Raw genomic sequence first — 19,214 nt, 5'->3', positions numbered from 1 at the left:
TGCCTAGGAATTTTTTTAAGAAAATCTGAATTAAAAAGTAAATCTGTTACATGGGAGAGATAATGTGGTATATTAACAGAGTTAGTATATCAGATTAACAAGGAATAGAGAACTCTCAGGAAAGATGGCCCTATGCTTATTAATTCGGGAATGAATAAAAATAAAGAAAAAAGAAGAGAAGAGATATGGTCACTAAGGGAGATTTAAAGGTACATTTCATGGGTCAGCTCATCACACAAGAACCCCAGAAATAACACAGGCAGTGTTTTATCCTTCTCTGTCAGATGGCAAGTTGAGACACGGCAAGTTGATTCAGTTTGTTCAACATCACATACAGAATGAAGGTCGAGCTGAAAGTAAAACCCAGTTATTCAGGCTCCAAAATCTTTGCTCTTTTTACTCCAGCACACTAACTTCATGCTGTGCCATCCTGATTATGGTGCTGTCTTCTTGCTCTCCTTTTCTTCTACTCTCCTCTCCTCTTTATCCCTTCTCTTCCTGCCCCTTCTTCTTCCTCATTCTAGTCTCTATTTCTCATTCTTTGCCTTCTTTTTATTCTCTTCTCCCCTCTCCTACTGTCATTTATATTATTCTGCTTAAAATTTATAACTAGGCTGACATTGGCTAGCTGAGAGAAGACCTCCTTGATCAAACTGTCCCTGCTTTAGTGGTCTGAATCAGCAGGGCTGTGAATTTCAAAGAGGTATAGAAGAAGGATTCTACTTATACATTATAAACCAGGATGTGTAGAATATCTGGGTTGGATTGGAACTTGAGTCATTCTGGTTTTTCCACTGAGCAGGTGATCTCCCTCAGTCCTAATATTCAAGCCTATGAGGAGCAGAAAGGTCTGGAAGCCAAGCCAGCAAGGAACACCTTCCATGGAAAAAGAGCAAGAGAGAAGAACGGGTTTTTGTAAACTGACGGCTCTTGCAAACAGTCCCAATGTTGTTTTCTGTCTGCTCCTGCCCATTTCTGGGAGAATCAGAGCAAAACAAGACCAACTAGGAACAAATGTGTATGAAGTATAACAAACTGTGTATGTACATATGTGAGACACAGATGATACATGAAGGACTTTATTGCTGGTGATCTGCCATTATAGTCTTGGAAGAATTGCTGGGAAGGGGAGAATGAACAGAAGTCACTTTAAGCACAATATTTCTATTTTTCTTTTCTAAACACGAAATAATAAATCTTTCATTTCCTTTGCCTATTTTGTTAATGCCTCTTCACAATAAAGCACTTGTTGAGATTTGTATTGGAAACTATTTTTGGAAATAACCAGAGCACGCAATCACTTGAGTAACATACCGAACATTTAGTCCCCATCTCTCCAGAGCTCTAGAATTGTCCCTTTTGGAATTTGCAACTCATCTACCCATGTGTGCATCTGGTCCCCAAAGACCAATGCAAAGCCAAAAAGAAAAAAAAAATCTTTGGGAGTTTTAGGCTTTTGAACACTAAAACCACTGGCTCTGGGGTCAGGACAATTCTGGATTCTGAGTCCAAGATCTGCCTTTAGTACTCTGTGACCTTGAGGAAAAACCACTTGATTTTTCTGCAGTGTTCTAATTGGCCATGTAAAGAGACTGAACTAGGACAAAATTTTACCAGCATGTCTTTATGTTACTGTAGGAGTTGTCTGTGTTTCTAAAACCCTGAAATGACAAAGGAAATGCAGTGGGTCACTTGTAGATGGAAATCACTTTCTGGATTATCTTTCATTGACTTTTACAATAACATTACAATGGAACCGATATTTCTGACATTTAATGAACGATTGATATAAATTACTATAATAATGTTGCTTTACTATTTTCATCCTGGTTCTTTAAATACTAATCCTCTTTAATCTGTACACAGTTCTCTTTCTAATCATTTATTCAACAGAGTTCTCTCTTTTTTTTGAGTATCTATTATAAAACAGCAGGACTGTGCTAGATGCTATAGCTAGGAAGATGACAAATCATATTTTTAAAACAGGCCTTTTTCTCTACTTTCTTCATTGCTAGTCTTTTTCACACATAAGTTTTAATTCATGTATGTGAAGCCTACATCCTCTTTATTATTTATAAATACTTGTAAACTTAAGTATATCTTGGAATGAAAAATGTTGAGATGTACTCTTTTAAAAGATATTTCAATTCCTTATGTTATATGAACAACATTCCAACAGAGAAGGCTAAGAGATCTGGATAATGAGTATAGGAGGAACAGTATGAATAGCTTAGGAAAAAGACTATAATTAACTTAAGGCTAAGTTATATGAAAATCACAAAGCAACAAATGAATATAATTAATGTTTTTTTAGAAGGCAAAGTCTACAATGACAAATGCAAGTGATCTAAATAGGTTCAAGAGTAAAAATTTCTTAGCACTGGGGTAGAAATATAATTAACAAAATATTTATCAATAAAACAGAAAAGCTATTTCTGTCAATGATTAAAAACAGCACAGGATTCTGATTCACAAATTTGCTTTCTCCTGAAGTCCTATAAATTAAAGAATAAATTTATCAACATCCAATTTTCTAAGAGATTTTTTCTTTTAAAATTATCTAAAAATTAGCAATAATAATACTTCTAAAATCTGTATATAATATTTTTGAGTTAAACAATTAATTATTTTAAAACACCTACCTGTTCTTCCCTTTTTTGTTTTCGAAGCTGTATTCCTTCTTCTTCTCTTCGTCTACGCATCTCTTGGGGATTTAGGGCTTTATTCTTATAACTTTTCATTCTATAGTTATCTTTCCCTGGACTAGCCATGGCATCTTAAGATTAGGAGAGAAAAAAAAAAGAATACTGATAACTCTCAAACTACATGAGATATTCAGGATCACTAATTAAATAAGCAAGCAAAACCCATTCTGAAAATTATGTACAAAGAACACATTCTCACACTTCCATATCAAATTGGAACAAAATGACCTAATATTTTAGGACTAAATTATCAAACAAATAACAACTTCCAGTCTAAACATGACAGAGTCATTACCCTAGTTTCACTGATTTTAAGATGCATCACCCTGTCCATGGGATTTCAACCTCTCTGCGGTGCAATGTATCTTAAAACCATTGTCAGCCAGGAAATAATCATGAAATAGTTGGGTAAAAAATTTCTAAATTACAGCTTTTGGCAAGATCAAGAAATAGCAATGAAGTGTCTGCCTGTCAATGAAGTATGGCATAAGGCTTCAATCAGCACACCTCAAATAGGTACTAGGGTCTGGCTTCTTTCACTTACTTTAGGCACTGCTCAAGGACTAAGGCCACACAGCCATGACTTCAGTCATGATTACAGTACCAGATTTCACAACTACGGTACAATTAGTCCTTCTTAAATACTGAATACTGTATCTTTTATTTTGAAACAGTTTTATTGCAAATATTTTAAAAAACATTAATACTTACATAAACATTTTATTAGTATATTTAAATCATTTATTTTATATAAACATAAAATCTTATATTTGAAATATATATAATAGTTTTACTTATAAAAAAGTTATAAACACTTTTTAATAATAGTATTATTATATTGTCATTTTGATATCAGAAATGAATACTAAATTACCGATAGTATAACCTATCCTTGATTTACACATAAAAAATGAGTCTAATGCAGAGCTTCAACTTGAATTTAACATGACAGGTAATTAATGCCTGCTTCAAATGTTATTCTGATAAATTCTGAGAACATACCCATATCCTACCAGAGAAAATGTAGTAGTCAATTAACACTTGTGAAGTAAACACAGTGGTTGACATTCATCTTCCATCCCTGATGTCGAAAAGACATAGTAATGAACTGGCAAATTATATTGTAAGTAGTAAAGTACAGTAAAACATATGCATTAAATCCTGTGGGAACACAGACGACACAGCAACAAACTGCGTTAGGGAGCTCTAAAGTACTCACTGTTATCCCTCTTAAAGGATAAGCAAGGATTTCCGAGGAAAGGAGGTGAAATGGGAAAAGGGCAGGGACAAGCATCTCAAGCACAGGGAATATGTGTAAAGGCAGAGTTCCTGAAGAAGCCTGGCATAAACACAAAACAGTAAGAAATTGAGTGTGCCTGAACAAGAGAACAAATGGGAGGAGGGGCAGGATAAAAAGTGAAGAAGGTAGGAAAGAACATATGTGTGGTTCCTGAAATCTAGAGAAATTTCGAATTAAAGAACTTTAAGAGTAGGTTGTTTCAAACCCTGATGCTGAAGACCTGAACTAAATTAGTAGTTGCACTGGTAGTATAAAAGACAGGGTTGATTCCAGAAATATTTTGGAAATTGATTCAATAATTCAAGGTCAAATGAAAATAAAGAATATGTGGTAAGGAAGAAAAGGGAGCTGAGGATAACTCTATGGTTTTTAGCTTGAGCTATTTCAGTATGATCAAAAAATAACCCAATACAGGGACTATACAGATGGAGAGTGAGAGTGGCGGTTCTGTTTGCATGCCTGCTTGTTTTTAAGACAAAATGATGAATTTGACTTTTTATTTTTTAATTTATATACAGTAGAAATCACTCTTTTGATATACAGTTATATTAATTTGACAAATGAACATTTATATAATTATCACAATCAAGATAGACGCAGGCGTCCCCAAGGCGGTCCCCTAAGGCCATTTATCCAGCCCCTGCCGCACTTCCTGAAGGGGCACCTCTTTCACTGGTGGTCAGTGAGAGGAGCACTGTATGTGGCGGCCCTCCAACGGTCTGAGGGACAGTGAACTGGCCCCCTGTGTAAAAAGTTTGGGGACCCCTGAGATAGAGAATAGATCTGTCACCCAAAAAAAGTTCATTAAGCTGCTCCTATTAGCTCTTTTCTGACTCATAACACCTGGCAAGCAATGATTTGTTCTCCATCTTCAGAGTTCTGCCTTTTCCTGATTTCACATAAATGGAATAATAACAGTATATAATCTTAAAATGGCTTTTAATTACATAGTGTATTTGTGAGTCGTCCATATTGGGGACATATACCAATAGTTTATTTTTTCTTACTGTTGAGTAGTTTTCTATTGTATGGATATACCACAATATATTTATCCATTCATTAGTTGAATAACATTTAGGTTATCTCTAGATAAGGCCAGTTATGAATCAATTTGTTATAATTAGTCATATACAGGTTTTTGTGTAAATACAAGTTTTCACTATTCTTGGGTAAATACATAGGAGTAGGAATGATAGATGATGGTATGGCAAGTATATGCTTCACATTTTATAACAAACTACCAAACTGCAAAGTAACTGTACCATTTTAAATTCTCATCAGCAATGTATAAAAGTTCCTGTTGCTTGCATTCTGTCTACACTTGGTATTGTCAGAATTTTGTTTTTGTTCTATTGTAGCCATTCTAATAGATATATAGAGAGAGATGTTCACTATAAACATGTTGTATTTAAAGTACTTAGGGCATATGTAGGTTTTGATCTATAGATGTTTAGAAAATATAGGTAAAAACTCAGAAGAGTCTTGATTGATCATCCAACATCATATAGAGCTATAAAAGATGACCAAAGGAGTAATCTTGAAACTGTTCATATTTTATTGGAAAAAAGCAAAGGGAACCAAAAAAGAAATGTCATAAGAATCAAGAGAAAAGAAGAGTCATGAGAGAAAAGAGAATTCAAAAGATAAAGGAGTATCTCACTTATGGTAGCATTAAAAATAGGCCTCTCTATGCATTCACTGATTATACAGCAATAAGCCAACTACCATATGAAACATCAGATTTGATAATCAGGTCACTGGTAAAGAAAGTGAAAGAAATTTCATTAGTGGTGGAGCTAAAAGTAGAATAGAATGGGCTGAGGACCAGGAATGATTTAAAAGGTACTTTGCATCTTTAAACTTACCATGTCAATTGAACTATATTCATAACCCTCTTTAAAATATTTAATAAATTGATCTCAGCAATACTTTGTGTATCAACAAATATCTGTCATTAGAAATAGCTCAATCAAGCTTTATTAATAATAACAATGTTTAGCACTGTTACTGAATTATCTCATATATAAACATTTGTCTCATTAATAGCTTAGTATCTTAACAAACTGAGCTTCAACATTAGTTGTTGAGTTACAGGGTGGGTAAAAAGTGAGTTTACAGTTGTTCATATGGAAAATAATACAATAATTAATAAATAATACAAGAATAAATTCTTGTGTTTCATGTACTCACAACTGTAAATCTACTTTTGACTCACCCTGTATGCTCAATATGTATAAAATATTTTAGCGGAATGAAATGTTCACAGCAATAATCCTCTTAAAAATATTTATCACCTCGGCATTAGGCATTATCTAGGTAGGCCGTTGAACTCTTAACTTTCTTGATCACATATCCTTACATATACAAAACATATTTGCACATTTCCTCAATATGCTAATTTATATACACATATTAGTAGCCTAATAAACTATCCCACTGTAAAATTCATAAATAGGAAAATATTTTTAAGTAAGTTTTAAAAGGCAAGCTAATAGAAGTTCTAATTCTTTCTCCCTACATCTGATTGAATCACTTTGTCTTCCCCAACCCATACTCTAGACCAGTGGTCCCCAACCCCCGGGCCGCAGACCGGTACCAGTCCATGGGCCATTTGGTACCGGTCCACAGAGAAAGAATAAGTAACTTACATTATTTACGCTTTATTTATATTTAAGTCTGAATGATATTTTGTTTTTAAAAAATTACCAGATTCCCTCTGTTACATCCGTCTAAGACTCACTCTTGACGCTTGTCTCGGTCACGTGATACATTTATGCGTCCCACCCTAAAGGCCGGTCAGTGAAAATATTTTCTGACATTAAACCGGTCCCTGGCCCAAAAAAGGTTGGGGACCACTGCTCTAGACATTATCCCTAAGACCATTAATCAAGGCAATCACATTTAAACCTTTTTATATAACTATGTTAAGCAAATAAAATCTAGCCCCAACAACTGATACATCATTTGTTCCTTTTTCTTCTCCTGTACTAACTTCTTGCTTGCATCTTCACTGCAGTTGCTTTATAGAGGACCTAAGTTCTAAGTAAGATTATCTCTAAAGGTTCCTACCCAATGAGATTGTTTCATTCTCTGGAAAATAACTTTGAAGACTCTGCTTTAAAGGCTGCTGTCTCATACAAGTTATTTCAAATATAAGAAATGCTATTTAAACAAGGCAACTTTAAAGTTGCAAAACGGGAATTTCTTCAGTCATAAGCTTATTTTTGACTCAGCTATTTGGAAACCTGTGTTAAAACTGAACAAATAACTGGAATCTAAACTGTTTCTTCCAATGTAATTTCTCATACCTGTAAAGCCTCCATCTCTATGGGTTTGGGTGCCTCCTAGTAAAATTACAGGATCGGTACAGAGGAGATAGAGGGCTGGCTACAGCCCCTACAATCGAACAAACAGTACTTCAAGATCTAAAGGACAGGACTTTTTGTCTTGTTTACCTAGAAACTAGGTCACTTCCCTATGGAATGTGAATTATTAAATGTTGTAATGAAGTGACATCAAGTCAGAAGTGTGTTTTTAATGTATTCACAAAGTTCAATGGTAAATGTCAATGGCATAGTCTTTTAAAGTATCACTATCCCATTTCACAGCTTTCAGATCCTATCACCTCTTACGTATTATCTAGGAAACACTATTAAATTTTCGTGCCGGGAGTTGACACACTAGTAGAGAGAGGCATCGAACCCACGCTTGCTGCGTCGGCACCGAGCCCTCCCAGACACACACACCCACGCGGAGGAGGGCGGCTGGCGGACGCCGAGGGTGCGACACGAAGGTCCCCAGGACCGAGCCTGCCTTCTTTCTGGCCACTACGGCACTTCTGATAAACTGCCGGGAACAAAGGCTGCGTCCCTGGAGTGAGTGGCAACGATTGCAAGCCCAAGACCGAGAAGAGGAACTACCGAGAAGGAGCGGAGCGGCGAGAGGGTGAGACTGGCCGCCACACGTGCCCTCCCAGGACAAGCCCGCTGTCTACGAGCAGCTACACTCGCCGCGCCTTCGCATCCGCAGAAGGGGAAGGTCGGGCTGCCACGCCCCCGCCACCGAAGTCTCCCTCGGGGGAGCCTGAGAAAACCCCGGCATGGCCTGGTTCTCAACCCTTCGCTCGCAATGGGGTAAATAAAACAGCCCCAGAAAAGAGTAGTTCCCAAAGGGACCAAGCCCGAGGCTCTGCCACATGGCCTGTGTCACTCCCACTTACCTACCCATTAATGTGGCCGTAGCCGGCGCCCTGACTTCCAGCCCGCAGCTGCGGCGTCTGCTGCGGGTAACAGTGGAGTTGCCACTCCGCCCCTAGCGTTGAACGTAGTGACCAGGTTCGCAACTCAAGATGGCGGCCACCTGCGCCCCTTCCCCGAGACCCCGAGGCTCGTCTCCCAGAAGCCCTTGCACGCGGCGGCGGCGGCGGCACGGGGACCCGGAGAGCGGTTGGAGAGGAGGCGCGCCCCAGACGCACCACCGAAGGAGAAGCTGGCGTGTGCACCCACCCCGGGACTTTAAACCCGCACGGTCTCTGTAGCAAGACTGAGTCCTACTGCCCTGGTACATCGTGCGAGTGCTCATTCACTCACTCGTCAGTCGGTATATCCATCCATCCATCCGTCCGTCCCAACAATGTATTGATAGAGGGCCTAAGCAGTGCCAGACACTTTTTAGAAATTGGAGCTACAACAATGTACACAACGGATTTAGAAATTGGAGCTACAACAATGTACACAACGGATAAAAATCCCAACCTCATGGATCTTTACAGACGCTCTTTCCTTCTTTAGCTGCATTAACTTCTTCCTCTGTGCTCTTCTTTGTTCCAAGCTTTTCAGTTTGAGATTCAATAAATCTGTGGATTATTGACAAAAAAAAAAAGTCACTGCCAATGAAATAAATAACTCCGGATAAATTATTCTATATTGTTATTATAACACATGTACACATATACATACAGCCTTGTAAACCATTCTGAAGTTCAACAAACAATATTGAAAACAGACTTTTCTAGACACAGTGCTGGGCACAGAATACACAAAATAAAACATAATTCCTACCACTAAGAAGCTCCTGTTTTCCATCCCTTGTTCTTTTTATTTAATGAGGAATTTTTTTGGTTATCTTCTATCTCTCTATTGATTATATGTATTCCTGCTATTGTATATTTTTAATCCCAAAAGTTATTTCCTATTTTTGAATTAGGGATTAAGTATCTTTTCTTGTCTCTCTGAAGACGTTAACTGTAGTTTCCTTGAAGTATTTTTTCTCCTTTATTCATTGTCTGTTTCTTCAAAGTCTATTGTTTTGATCATTTTGGTTTTCATCTTTCCTGCTACAGGCTGTACTCCAATACCTGGTGATTCTTTTTTTCTCCTTTTTTTTTTTTTTAATTTATTGATTTGAGAGAGAGGTGAGAGAAACTGTTGTTCCATTGGCATATTCAGGTGATGCTCCAACCAACTGAGCTAACCAACCAGGGCCCTGCTGATTATCCATATTTGGATAATATCTTGAATATCCATATTTAAGAATGAGACACTAACGAAACTTATTGGAAGCCTGTGTATTAGTGGGGCTTGTTTACTCACTGATTCCTGTCTCCCTACACAGTGATAAAATGATATCTTGTCTGTTTCATTGGAGAATTTTCTAAAAATCATTACCTGTAGGTTTTTTTCTCTGGACCAATGATTTTCCCTAGAGAAGAATTCTTCAATCCCCTCCCTGACTTGGAGGCACTAATCAGACATCAGAATGTGGTGGGATAAAATGGTGAGGGGCCTCATTAGTAGGTATCAGTTTTCATTATTTCCCCACCTTGATCCCCAGTCTTAGCTGTGCATTTCTGACTTCGTAGCTTCTCTGGTTCATTTTCTTCCGAAACTAAACCTGTAGTGTTCTGTCTGGGAGGAAAACGTGAGCCACTTAGCAACTTCATGATGGAGGACATCTGGAGGTAGAGTTCTCACTGCTCCTTATTCAGAACTTCAGCAAAATGTTCTTCTTTTCAGGCCCAAATTTAACATCTTTCTCAGAAGTATCTGGTCTTTAATTTCTGAACATCTCCAGAGTTGTGGCATACAAATTAACTTATTTTTTGTGGACTTTTGTACTTAGCTAAGTTAATTACTACTCATCTATCCTTTTTCTAGCTTTCAAATGTTGTTAAAATCTGATTAGCATTTTTATTTTATAAGATTTTGTTAAAATCTTATTTGCATATTTATTATTATTTTTATTATTTTGTCATTTTAGATTTTAAGAGGCAAGGAATATAAATGAACATATTCAACTTGCCATGTTTAATTACTCAACACCTAGAATGATGTTTAAAATATATATGTTGTGAAATCATCAAATCATGCCACTCTCCTTTTTAAATACTCGAATAATTTTCTACCAGGCCCGACATGATTTGGCCCCTGTCTACAACGCTGACCTCATGTTGTAACCACTTCTACAATATTATGCTCAGGTCACAAAATACTGTTTTTGCTCTTACTTCAGAGGCTTTGTTCTTACTATGATTTTCTCTACCTGGAATGCTCTTCCTCCTGTTAGCGCAAGGTTTGTTCATTAGCACATTCACCTCCTCAAAAAAACTTTTGCTAACTACATTTGTATTTTCTATAAATACACAGTTCTATTGCCTTCATAGCACTTAGCGTGATCAGTTTACTTAATTGTTCATTTTATCTCTACTCCAGAATATAAGCTTCAAATAAGCCTGGATTTTGTTCAATTTGACTAGAGCTACAACTCCAGTTCCAAGCAGAATACCTTTCTAATAGACGCTCATTAAATATTTGTTGAACAAGATAAGGACTGAACCTAGCAATAAGGTAGGTGCGATCCTGTAACATTAGAGGAAAGAATGCATCTTAGTCACCCTCCATCTGCAGAAAATAGCTTGGGTTGTGACACCTCGTAGCATTATAACGCCTTAATTGATAACAAAATAGACTGCTACTCAGGCCCTAGACAATGGGTGCTATGGCCTCGTATAATGCTCCAGGACCTACCCTTTCATTCATAAAGACTCAAAATCTACTCTTTCCCAGTAAGTTACAAGTCGGAACCCTCCTGGGAGGATGTAAATGTGACTACAACTCCCAGAATGCACTACAGCCCCGCCCGGCGTGGGGCGGGGCAGGTTGGGATCCCGTCCCTTCCGGGAGCCAGAGGAAACGCTTATTTGAATGTGGTGCCGGAGCCTGGCGTCGCCGGTTCTGTTCTCCTCTCACTGAATCTCTGGGTGAAGAGAGGGCCTGCTCTCGCCTTGGAGGCCGGGAAGGTCATCGGCGCCGCGCACGCACCCCGCGGGCGGCCACACCGGTTCCGCTGCCGGGCCGCAGAGGACGCCCGGCCGAGGGCAGCGGGGCGGCGGCCGGATCACCGGCCGGTAGGAACTGGCGGCCCCAGCCCTCACTTCCCAGGCCCCGAGCGTTGACCGGTTAGTGTCTGAGCTGGTTTCCAGTGCCTGCTCGCGACTTTGGTGCGGACCCGGGCTGACGGCCCGGCTGCATCTGGCCCCTGTGGCCTTTCTCACCATGTCCCCCCAGCACCTGTCACCGTAACAGCGCTCCCCAGAGTGCGTGGGAGCTCAGCGTGCCCGGTGTGGAGCCGTGTTCCAGCGGCGCGAAGGGGAACTGGGCGTGACGTTCTTTCCTGGGCGCTCGGGGGACTCGCCTAAACCGGAGACTGTTTTCACTTTCCTTCCCCTTCTCCTGTTTATTTTTAAATAGCCCTTAGCCGAACGATGGTCTGCAATGGGAAAGTTGTGGCAGTGACTGCCTTTAAAAAAAATTATTTATCAAAATCGCCTTTTGTCGGTAGCTAGTATATACTTTAGTAGTTCACAAAACTCAAAAGTGATTACTGATCTAGTTCAACTTATTTTGTAGACCGAACCTCACAGAGATGAGATGTTTTACCCAAAATTATGAAACCTGAGGTTATAATCCAGTTCTCTTGACTCTGGAATGGGTGTTCTTTTCTGCTGTACTCATTCTACTTCTGTTCTTTGGGGTGAGAGTACAAGCCTTGGGTGACTGGCTTAGCGCTTTGGCTAACCACTTTATGGCTGTGGTGACATATCTGAGCTAGAAGAATAATGTAGTTGGCTCAGTGGTAGAGTGTTGACCGGGCGTGTGGAAGTCCCGGGTTCGATTTCTGTCCAGGGCACACAGGAGAAGCGCCCATCTGCTTCTCCACCCTTCCTCCTCTCCTTTCTCTCTATCTCTCTGTCTTCCAAGGCTCCATTGGAGCAAAGTTGGCCCCTGTGCTGAGGATGGCTCTATGGCCTCCACCTCAGGCGCTAGAATGGCTCCGGGGGCAATGGAGGAACGCCCCCTGGTGGGCATGCCTGGTGGATCCCGGGCGGGAGTCAATCTGCCTCCCCCTTCTACCTTCGAAAAACACCCCCCCCCAAAAGAATAATAATGTAGAGTAATAATAATACTTAAATTAGTTTGATATTTATAAAGCGCTTTAAGTGTTAACTGCGGTTGTTAAGATGTGTTTACCTTCCCCATTGTTACCTTTTAAGTTTCTGTATTTGGATACATCAGTTGATAATTTACAGCAGCAGACTACTGTCTCCTCATTTCTTGTTTTCTTGAGAGAAAGAATTTAATCAAGACACAAAGTGCAGCAAGTAAAGGAAGAATTCATTGGCCATGCAGGAAGAAAGTCAGAGACCTTGGAGAGGGGTTCAGGGGCTTAGCTCTGGACGAGCTGCCGCTGCCCACTGCTCATCTGGTTGCAGGTCTCCTGAGGTCCTGAGCTTAGCAGAAAGAGACGGGGTAAGGGAAATTAACAGACATGCTCCAGTCCTAAGGAATTTTAAGGGTGGGGATTTTTAGAGGAGGTCTCAGGGGAAGGTCTCAATAGAAGATCTATTAGCTTTACAAGTGTGTTCTTTTAGGTTCTTGGTTTCCACTGATTGATCAGTTCCACGGCAGGTGATCAATAGTCAAGAGGTAAGCCTGCCTTCCCTTTTTCTGAGTTTTGCAGATTTTCTGAGCCTAGAGCTGAAACACGAGTGAGGCCTAAAAGTTCACTCTAGGGGGTTAATAATGCCTAAGCACTATTCTCTGGCCCCTTGTTTGTTCCTCCTCTATGGGGGTCTAAAACCACATGACTAGCAATATGCCAGGGGAGGAAAGGTCAGGAGAGGGTCTGAATCCCTGACCAGTGATATGAAATCGGGGTCAAAACCATATGACCAACTAAGGGAGGAAAGGTCACCCTGGGGGCGAGGTCTTTGTTTTCCCAGTTCTGCCCACTGCCAGGCACTTGGGGCTTTCTGCGCCGGTGGCCGTCTGTGCCTGGCCTGTAGTCCTTGCTCTGCTCGTGTCTGTCTAATGCTTGCCACAATAAGTTTCCTTTGTATTCTCTTCTCTGATTTATCTTGCCTGGATGATTTTGTAGATGTTTTTTTTTTCTCTACCTCAAACCACACTTTTTGTAATATTCAAAAAAAAAATTATTTTTCCTGACTAGTGATGACACAGTGGGTAAAGTGACAACCTAGAATGCTGGGGTCACTGGTTCAAAGCCCTGAGGTCACCTGCTCTGAGGGTGGGCTTGTCAGCATGGGATAGCTGGCTTGAGTTGGGGAATCGGCCACACAATCTCAAAGCTCACCAGCTTGAGTCCAAAAAGGTCATTGTTGTGAAAAGCCCAAGGTTAGTGGCTTGAGCAAGGGGACACTGACTCAGCCCTGGTCAAGGCATGTACAAGAAGCAATCAGTATACAACTAAAGTGAAAGCAACTGTGAGTTAATGTGGACAAGGCCCATCAGGGGTGAGGACGCCGGAGACGCAAAGACCCAACTCCGGGGACCAGGTTCAGTGACGCAGATCCACTTTGTTCAGGAAGTAAGCTAGCTTATATACACAGGTTCAGCCTATAGGGTGTTACAGCGTGTTCCTCAAAGCCAATGACTGGAAAGATCAGGGAGCTGTGTGGTTGGCGCTAAGTCACTTCCTTATAGTGGGCGAGCTCCCTTCCTGGGTATGCCCAGTAGGGTATCAGGTGCTGGAATATTCTCACAGCATTGCATCAGCCACAGCTGCTAGGAATGCGCTCTGTGCTCCACCCACAAGTTAATACTTCTCACCCCCTCTCTCCCTTCATGTCTCTCACTCTCAAAAAAATTATTTTAATTTGCATTATTATTATTGCCTTTGTTTTATGAAAATCATAAAATTGAAATACAGTAGGGAAATTTTGGTTGAGATTTAGTAATTTTGTATATTTGAGAAACAATAAGTTCATTAACAATGTCTTCATCTAAATAATCCAGGATTAAATAAATTTAATTGTTCCAAATCATTTTATAAAATACATTTTTTCAACTCTCACTTTCTAACTTAATATTGTGTTCTTTTCTAGCCACCTGATGTGCCATGCTTTCTTGTGATATTTGTGGTGAAACAGTAACCTCCGAATCAGACATGAAGGCTCATCTCCTAATTGTTCACATGGAAAATGAAGTTGTATGTCCCTTTTGCAAGTTGTCAGGTGTGAATTATCATGAAATGTGTTTTCATATTGAAACGGCTCATTTTGAGCAAAATGAACTAGAAAGAAACTTTGAGAGGATCGATACAATACAGTATGGAATATCAGATAATAAGAAAGACAACACCCAACAGTGTAGAGCGGAAGTTAATTCAAGTATTCATTCAGCTTGTGCATCTAGTAATCCGAAAGTTTTAGCTCAAAGCCTTCCTAAGGATGGTGCTTTAAAACATAAAGACTTTTATTCGAAGAACTTGACTGATTCTAGAAAATTACTGAAAAGTAGAGGAAAACAGTGTGACCTGTCCAAAAGAAAAGGATCCATTTATGACACAACGTATAGTCCTCCTGAATGTCCATTCTGTGGAAAAATAGAAGATTGTTCTCAAGATATGGAAACTCATGTGAAAACAAAGCATGCCAATCTTTTAGACACTCCAGTAGAAGGTAAAGTGTTCATTTTATATAACCAGTAACACTAATCTCAGTTTAACATGTAGAGTCCTAAAAGTTGGTTTGTAAATCAGATTACTCCAACTGTGTTTTGAAAATCAGTTTATATCTGTAACATTTTCTTTTCAGTTGTTGCAATATAAAAATGCAATAATGGAAATGAATTTGGATGCAGATAATAAATTTCAGCTACACTGTGAGTAGTTTTATTGTCTTTCTGAGGAGAAATACCAGCCCAATGTCATGTGGACTGTCTTGGACTCTGATTTTTCCTTATTGAGTTCTAGTTTAATTCTATTATGATCAGAGAACACGTTGATGATTTCAGTTCTTGCCAGCATTTGGTGCTGTCAGGGGTCAATGTTCCAGATTTTGGCCATTCTAGTATGTGTGTAGTAGTAGTTTTAATCTGCAAATTCCCTAATGTATGAATATCTCTTTTCATATGCTTACTATCTGTTTATCTTTGATGAGGTGTCTGTTAAGGTTATTGGCCCATATTTTAATCTAGTTTTTAGTTTTCTCATTGTTAATTTTTAAGCTTTTCTTGAATATTTTGTTGTTTTTTCTTTATCTTTTTCTCTCTATTCAGTTTGGAAATATCTCTTATCATATAATCAAGTTCAAACATTCTTTAGTCATGTCCAACCTACTCATGAGCCCACCAAATACGTCTGCTGGGGCATTTTTTGTTGTTGTTTTATCTCTAGCATTTCTTTTTCTTGTGTTGTTAGATCTGATAGCTTTTGAAGATTCACAGCACCGAATGTATTTTTGCTTTATGTATGAAATTAAAAATATCTCCCACCCCCCGCATAAAATAAAGAGTAACCAATTTCACCATGAAAGAAAAATTAAAACTGGATTTCTTTTTAAATTAGTCCAAAGTGGCATTTAGGAACTTGGTTGTAGGCTGCTGTGCTAACACCAGGACAAACTAAAATGTAAAGTTAGGGTTGATTTTGTTTTGTTTTGTTTTCAATGTGTAATGCTCGTCAGTTAAATTGTGGAAACGTTCCAGTTGTAAGGTAGGGATATGTTGGATTCCACAAAGGCTATGGTCCTTGGGTTGGGTGCTGGAGAGTGAAGCACGTTTTGCAGGACCCATGAAAACTACCTGGTATTCATCAACATAAAAAGAATTAGTTTCCTCCTTGGTATTCCATTCGCTGGAAATCTACTTGGTACTGAAAGATACCTCCAAAAAAACTGGGGTGCTTATTGTGAATTATCTGTGACAATTTTCAGTGTAGCTTAAATTTTTTATAGTTAGCAGACTATTCCAACAGTGGCATGTTCTCAGTCAGCTCGTTTCTGTCCTGTCTGTGCAATGAAGTTTATACTTCTCATGTTCTACAAGTAGAGAATTTTCTCCTCTTCTCTGCCTTGACAGTGGATATCCAGATTTTCATAAACTATTAGAATCTCTACAGTTCCAATTTCTAAAGTGTTTAGTGGATCTTCAGCTCCAAAACAGTCTTGTCTGTATCAAAGTACTTGTCAAAGTTTTGAATTCATTTCTTCTTTTGAGTAAATTTCACTTTGGAGAGGACATCAGTAGATAGCTCAATACCTTAGTTTCCATTTTCACCACTATAGAATATATCAACTAATTTTAAGACTTGATTGCTACCACTGATCAAACATGTCAGGTTGACTTAGTTCATTAGTTTTAAAGTCAGCTGATCTAACTAAAACTTAACCAGTCACATTAATTTTGTCTACAGAAATTAACAGCAGTCTCATTTGCTTTCTGAACTTAGTTTCTCTACTTTCAAACCAAACCTTAAGTGTATGGATTGCTTAGTGCTTTCACTCTGTGTAGCTGAGTTCCTCTTGGATGCCTAATCTTGCAGAAGTACTACTTCAGTCCTGAACAAACTGCACCTCTCTGCCTGCTGTACTGGGTGATGGATCCCACTCTTTGGTTTCCTGCTCCCCACGGGTAGAATGATCCCAGTTCCTAGCTTTATACTGAGGGCTTGAATTCTGCATCTCACCATTTAGTTTGGAGAATGCTGAGAATTTAACCCAATGTCCATATCTAGACTGTCCCCTACTTACCATTTAAATTTTCCTTTCTCCTTTTCTTGTTTTGACTACAAATCTTAATGTTTGTTATTAATATTTTATTACAGTGGTATGAAAGGTTTGTGCTTATGCTCAGTCTTCCATCTTGACCCGAGAGATAGAAAAATAGCTTTAACTTCAACTAAAAGAGCTTTTATTTATTTAACAAGGTTAGTGGATAGTAGATGTGGTGTATATATACAGTGGAATATTACTCAGCCATAAAAAGAAGGAAATCTCGCCATCTGTGTCTACCTGGATGGGCCTTGCTGGCATTAAACTAAGTGAATAAGTCAGACAAAAAATAGTGTACAGCCTCACTTATATGTGGAATCTAAAAAATAAAAAAAACAACCAAATGTACAGAAACAGATATTTGATTTGTGATTACCAGAGGCAGGGGTGAAATGGTGACAAGATTAGATATAGGAGGCCAAAGGTACAAACTTCCAGTTATAAGTTTGAGGATGTCATGTACAACAAGGATGACTTTAGCTAGTACTGTTGTACGGTATATTTGAAAGTTGCTAATAGAGTAAATCCAAAAAGGTCTCATCACAAGGAAAATACCTTTTTTTTTCTTGTTTCTATATGATATGATGGACACTGACTAAACTTATTCTAATAATCATTTCACAATATATATAAATCAAGTCATTATGCTGTATACCTTAATCCTATACAGTGCTGTATGTCAGTTATATCCCCAGACTGAGAGAAACGTGGTTAGAGTTTTAGCTTACCTTGGTACGCTCTGTAGCTTATATTATCCTGTAGATAATATAACTAAACATTTCCAAGTTCTTCTCTAAAATGAAAGTTCATATGCTGCATCCAATTTTTCCTTTTTGATTTTAAATTTAACAGTGACTGGGAAAACCTCCTCTGCGCTGGTTAAAAATAAAAAAGATGAAGTAGGAAAAGAGAGTGTGCTGAAGCATGTCTAATTTATATCGTCCAAACTATGGCTTCAAATCCTCATGTAGAAAGAACACTCAAACACTCAACATAAGTGGTAGGAAATTTTGGCATGAAACCAAAACAGCCTTTGACTTGGGATGAAAATCTCAAAGTTTTAAAAATAAAACCAAGTGAATTATATCTCTAATACAGACTGTGACCAACCACTGTATGACTGCCCTATGTGTGGGCTCATCTGTACAAATTACCATATTCTCCAGGAACATGTTGACTTGCATTTGGAAGAAAGCAGCTTTAGACAAGGTATGTTTATATGTTTAAAAATAAGAGTGTCATTATTTAATTTCCACTTCCTAGGACATATATCTAGTTTTTAGATTAATGATGGGAGGGTCATAAAGCTATACTGATTTAAAAACAAATCTGTCAAAAAAATGATAATAAAATAAATAAATAAACAAACAAATCTGTCCCTTTAAAGAATTCTAATCAAGTTCCAACTTTTTAAAAGTTTTGTTCACTGAAAAATACTGAACAATAAGCTATTGTGACCAACAACTGAACTAGAGGCATGCATCCAGAGTTTTGCCCCAGAGTAACGATATTTAGAAGACAATGAAATATTGTGCAGTTTTTAAAATCTGTTTGATTTGTAACTTGAGGCCATTTTTTCAGCAGCTAGATATAACCATTTTAGTATTTTGGTCAGCCAGAATTGTTGGTGATCCATGAAGCTGCTATAAGGTACACCTAAGTTTTAAAAAGAATGTGAACTATGTGACTAAAAAGTTTTTCAAATGCCTTTCCAGCTTCTTACATTACCATTTACTAGTTTTATAAGTGACTCTATAGAAGTTTTCCTCTGTCCCCTATTTTTTTTAATGTGGTGTTAAAAAATATAGTGACTCAGAAGTAGAAAAATCCTGTATGAGTTGTACAGTTCCACTGAAACAAAACATAAAGTAGACCCTAAGAAAAACCAATTGTGTTCTAATGGATTTCAGTTTTTAAGGCAGTGGTCCCCAAGCCCCGGGCCGCGGACCCGTTCCAGTCCGTGGGCCATTTGGTACCGGTCCTCAGAGAAAGAATAAATAACTTACATTATTTCCGTTTTATTTATATTTAAGTCTGAATGATGTTTTAGATTTAAAAATGACCAGATTCCCTCTGTTACATTCTTCTAAGATTCACTCTTGACGCTTGTCTTGGTCACATGATACATTTATGCTTCCCA

General features: G+C 38.6%; 2 protein-coding genes across 8 annotated transcripts in view; one reads left to right on the top strand and one right to left on the bottom strand.

Moving 5' to 3' along the window:
• KPNA5 (karyopherin subunit alpha 5) overlaps window positions 1-8,398 on the bottom strand; it is a 42,586-nt gene extending 34,188 nt beyond the window's left edge. For 2 of the 4 annotated variants that reach the window (XM_066248251.1, XM_066248254.1), the window contains exons 1-2: window positions 8,229-8,398; window positions 2,643-2,776 (exon numbers count right to left, since the gene is read on the bottom strand). In XM_066248251.1, the coding sequence (XP_066104348.1) occupies window positions 2,643-2,776; window positions 8,229-8,232 (138 nt within the window). In that variant the 5' untranslated portion in view covers window positions 8,233-8,398. Of the gene's footprint in view, window positions 1-2,642; window positions 2,777-3,707; window positions 3,755-8,224 lie in introns of those variants that run through there. The other 2 variants (XM_066248253.1, XM_066248252.1) reach the window with 2 other exon arrangements.
• A 2,799-nt stretch (window positions 8,399-11,197) lies between these two features.
• Window positions 11,198-19,214, top strand: part of ZUP1 (zinc finger containing ubiquitin peptidase 1) — a 28,805-nt gene continuing 20,788 nt past the window's right edge. The window contains exons 1-3 of one of the 4 annotated variants that reach the window (XM_066248106.1): window positions 11,198-11,410; window positions 14,408-14,983; window positions 18,173-18,283. In XM_066248106.1, the coding sequence (XP_066104203.1) occupies window positions 14,422-14,983; window positions 18,173-18,283 (673 nt within the window). In that variant the 5' untranslated portion in view covers window positions 11,198-11,410; window positions 14,408-14,421. Of the gene's footprint in view, window positions 11,462-14,407; window positions 14,984-15,145; window positions 15,186-18,172; window positions 18,284-19,214 lie in introns of those variants that run through there. The other 3 variants (XM_066248105.1, XM_066248107.1, XM_066248108.1) reach the window with 3 other exon arrangements.

This window comes from Saccopteryx bilineata, chromosome 12, assembly GCF_036850765.1.
Source record: "Saccopteryx bilineata isolate mSacBil1 chromosome 12, mSacBil1_pri_phased_curated, whole genome shotgun sequence".
In the NCBI taxonomy this organism is placed as follows: Eukaryota; Metazoa; Chordata; class Mammalia; order Chiroptera; family Emballonuridae; genus Saccopteryx; species Saccopteryx bilineata.
This window is presented reverse-complemented; position numbering and strand designations above follow the sequence as displayed.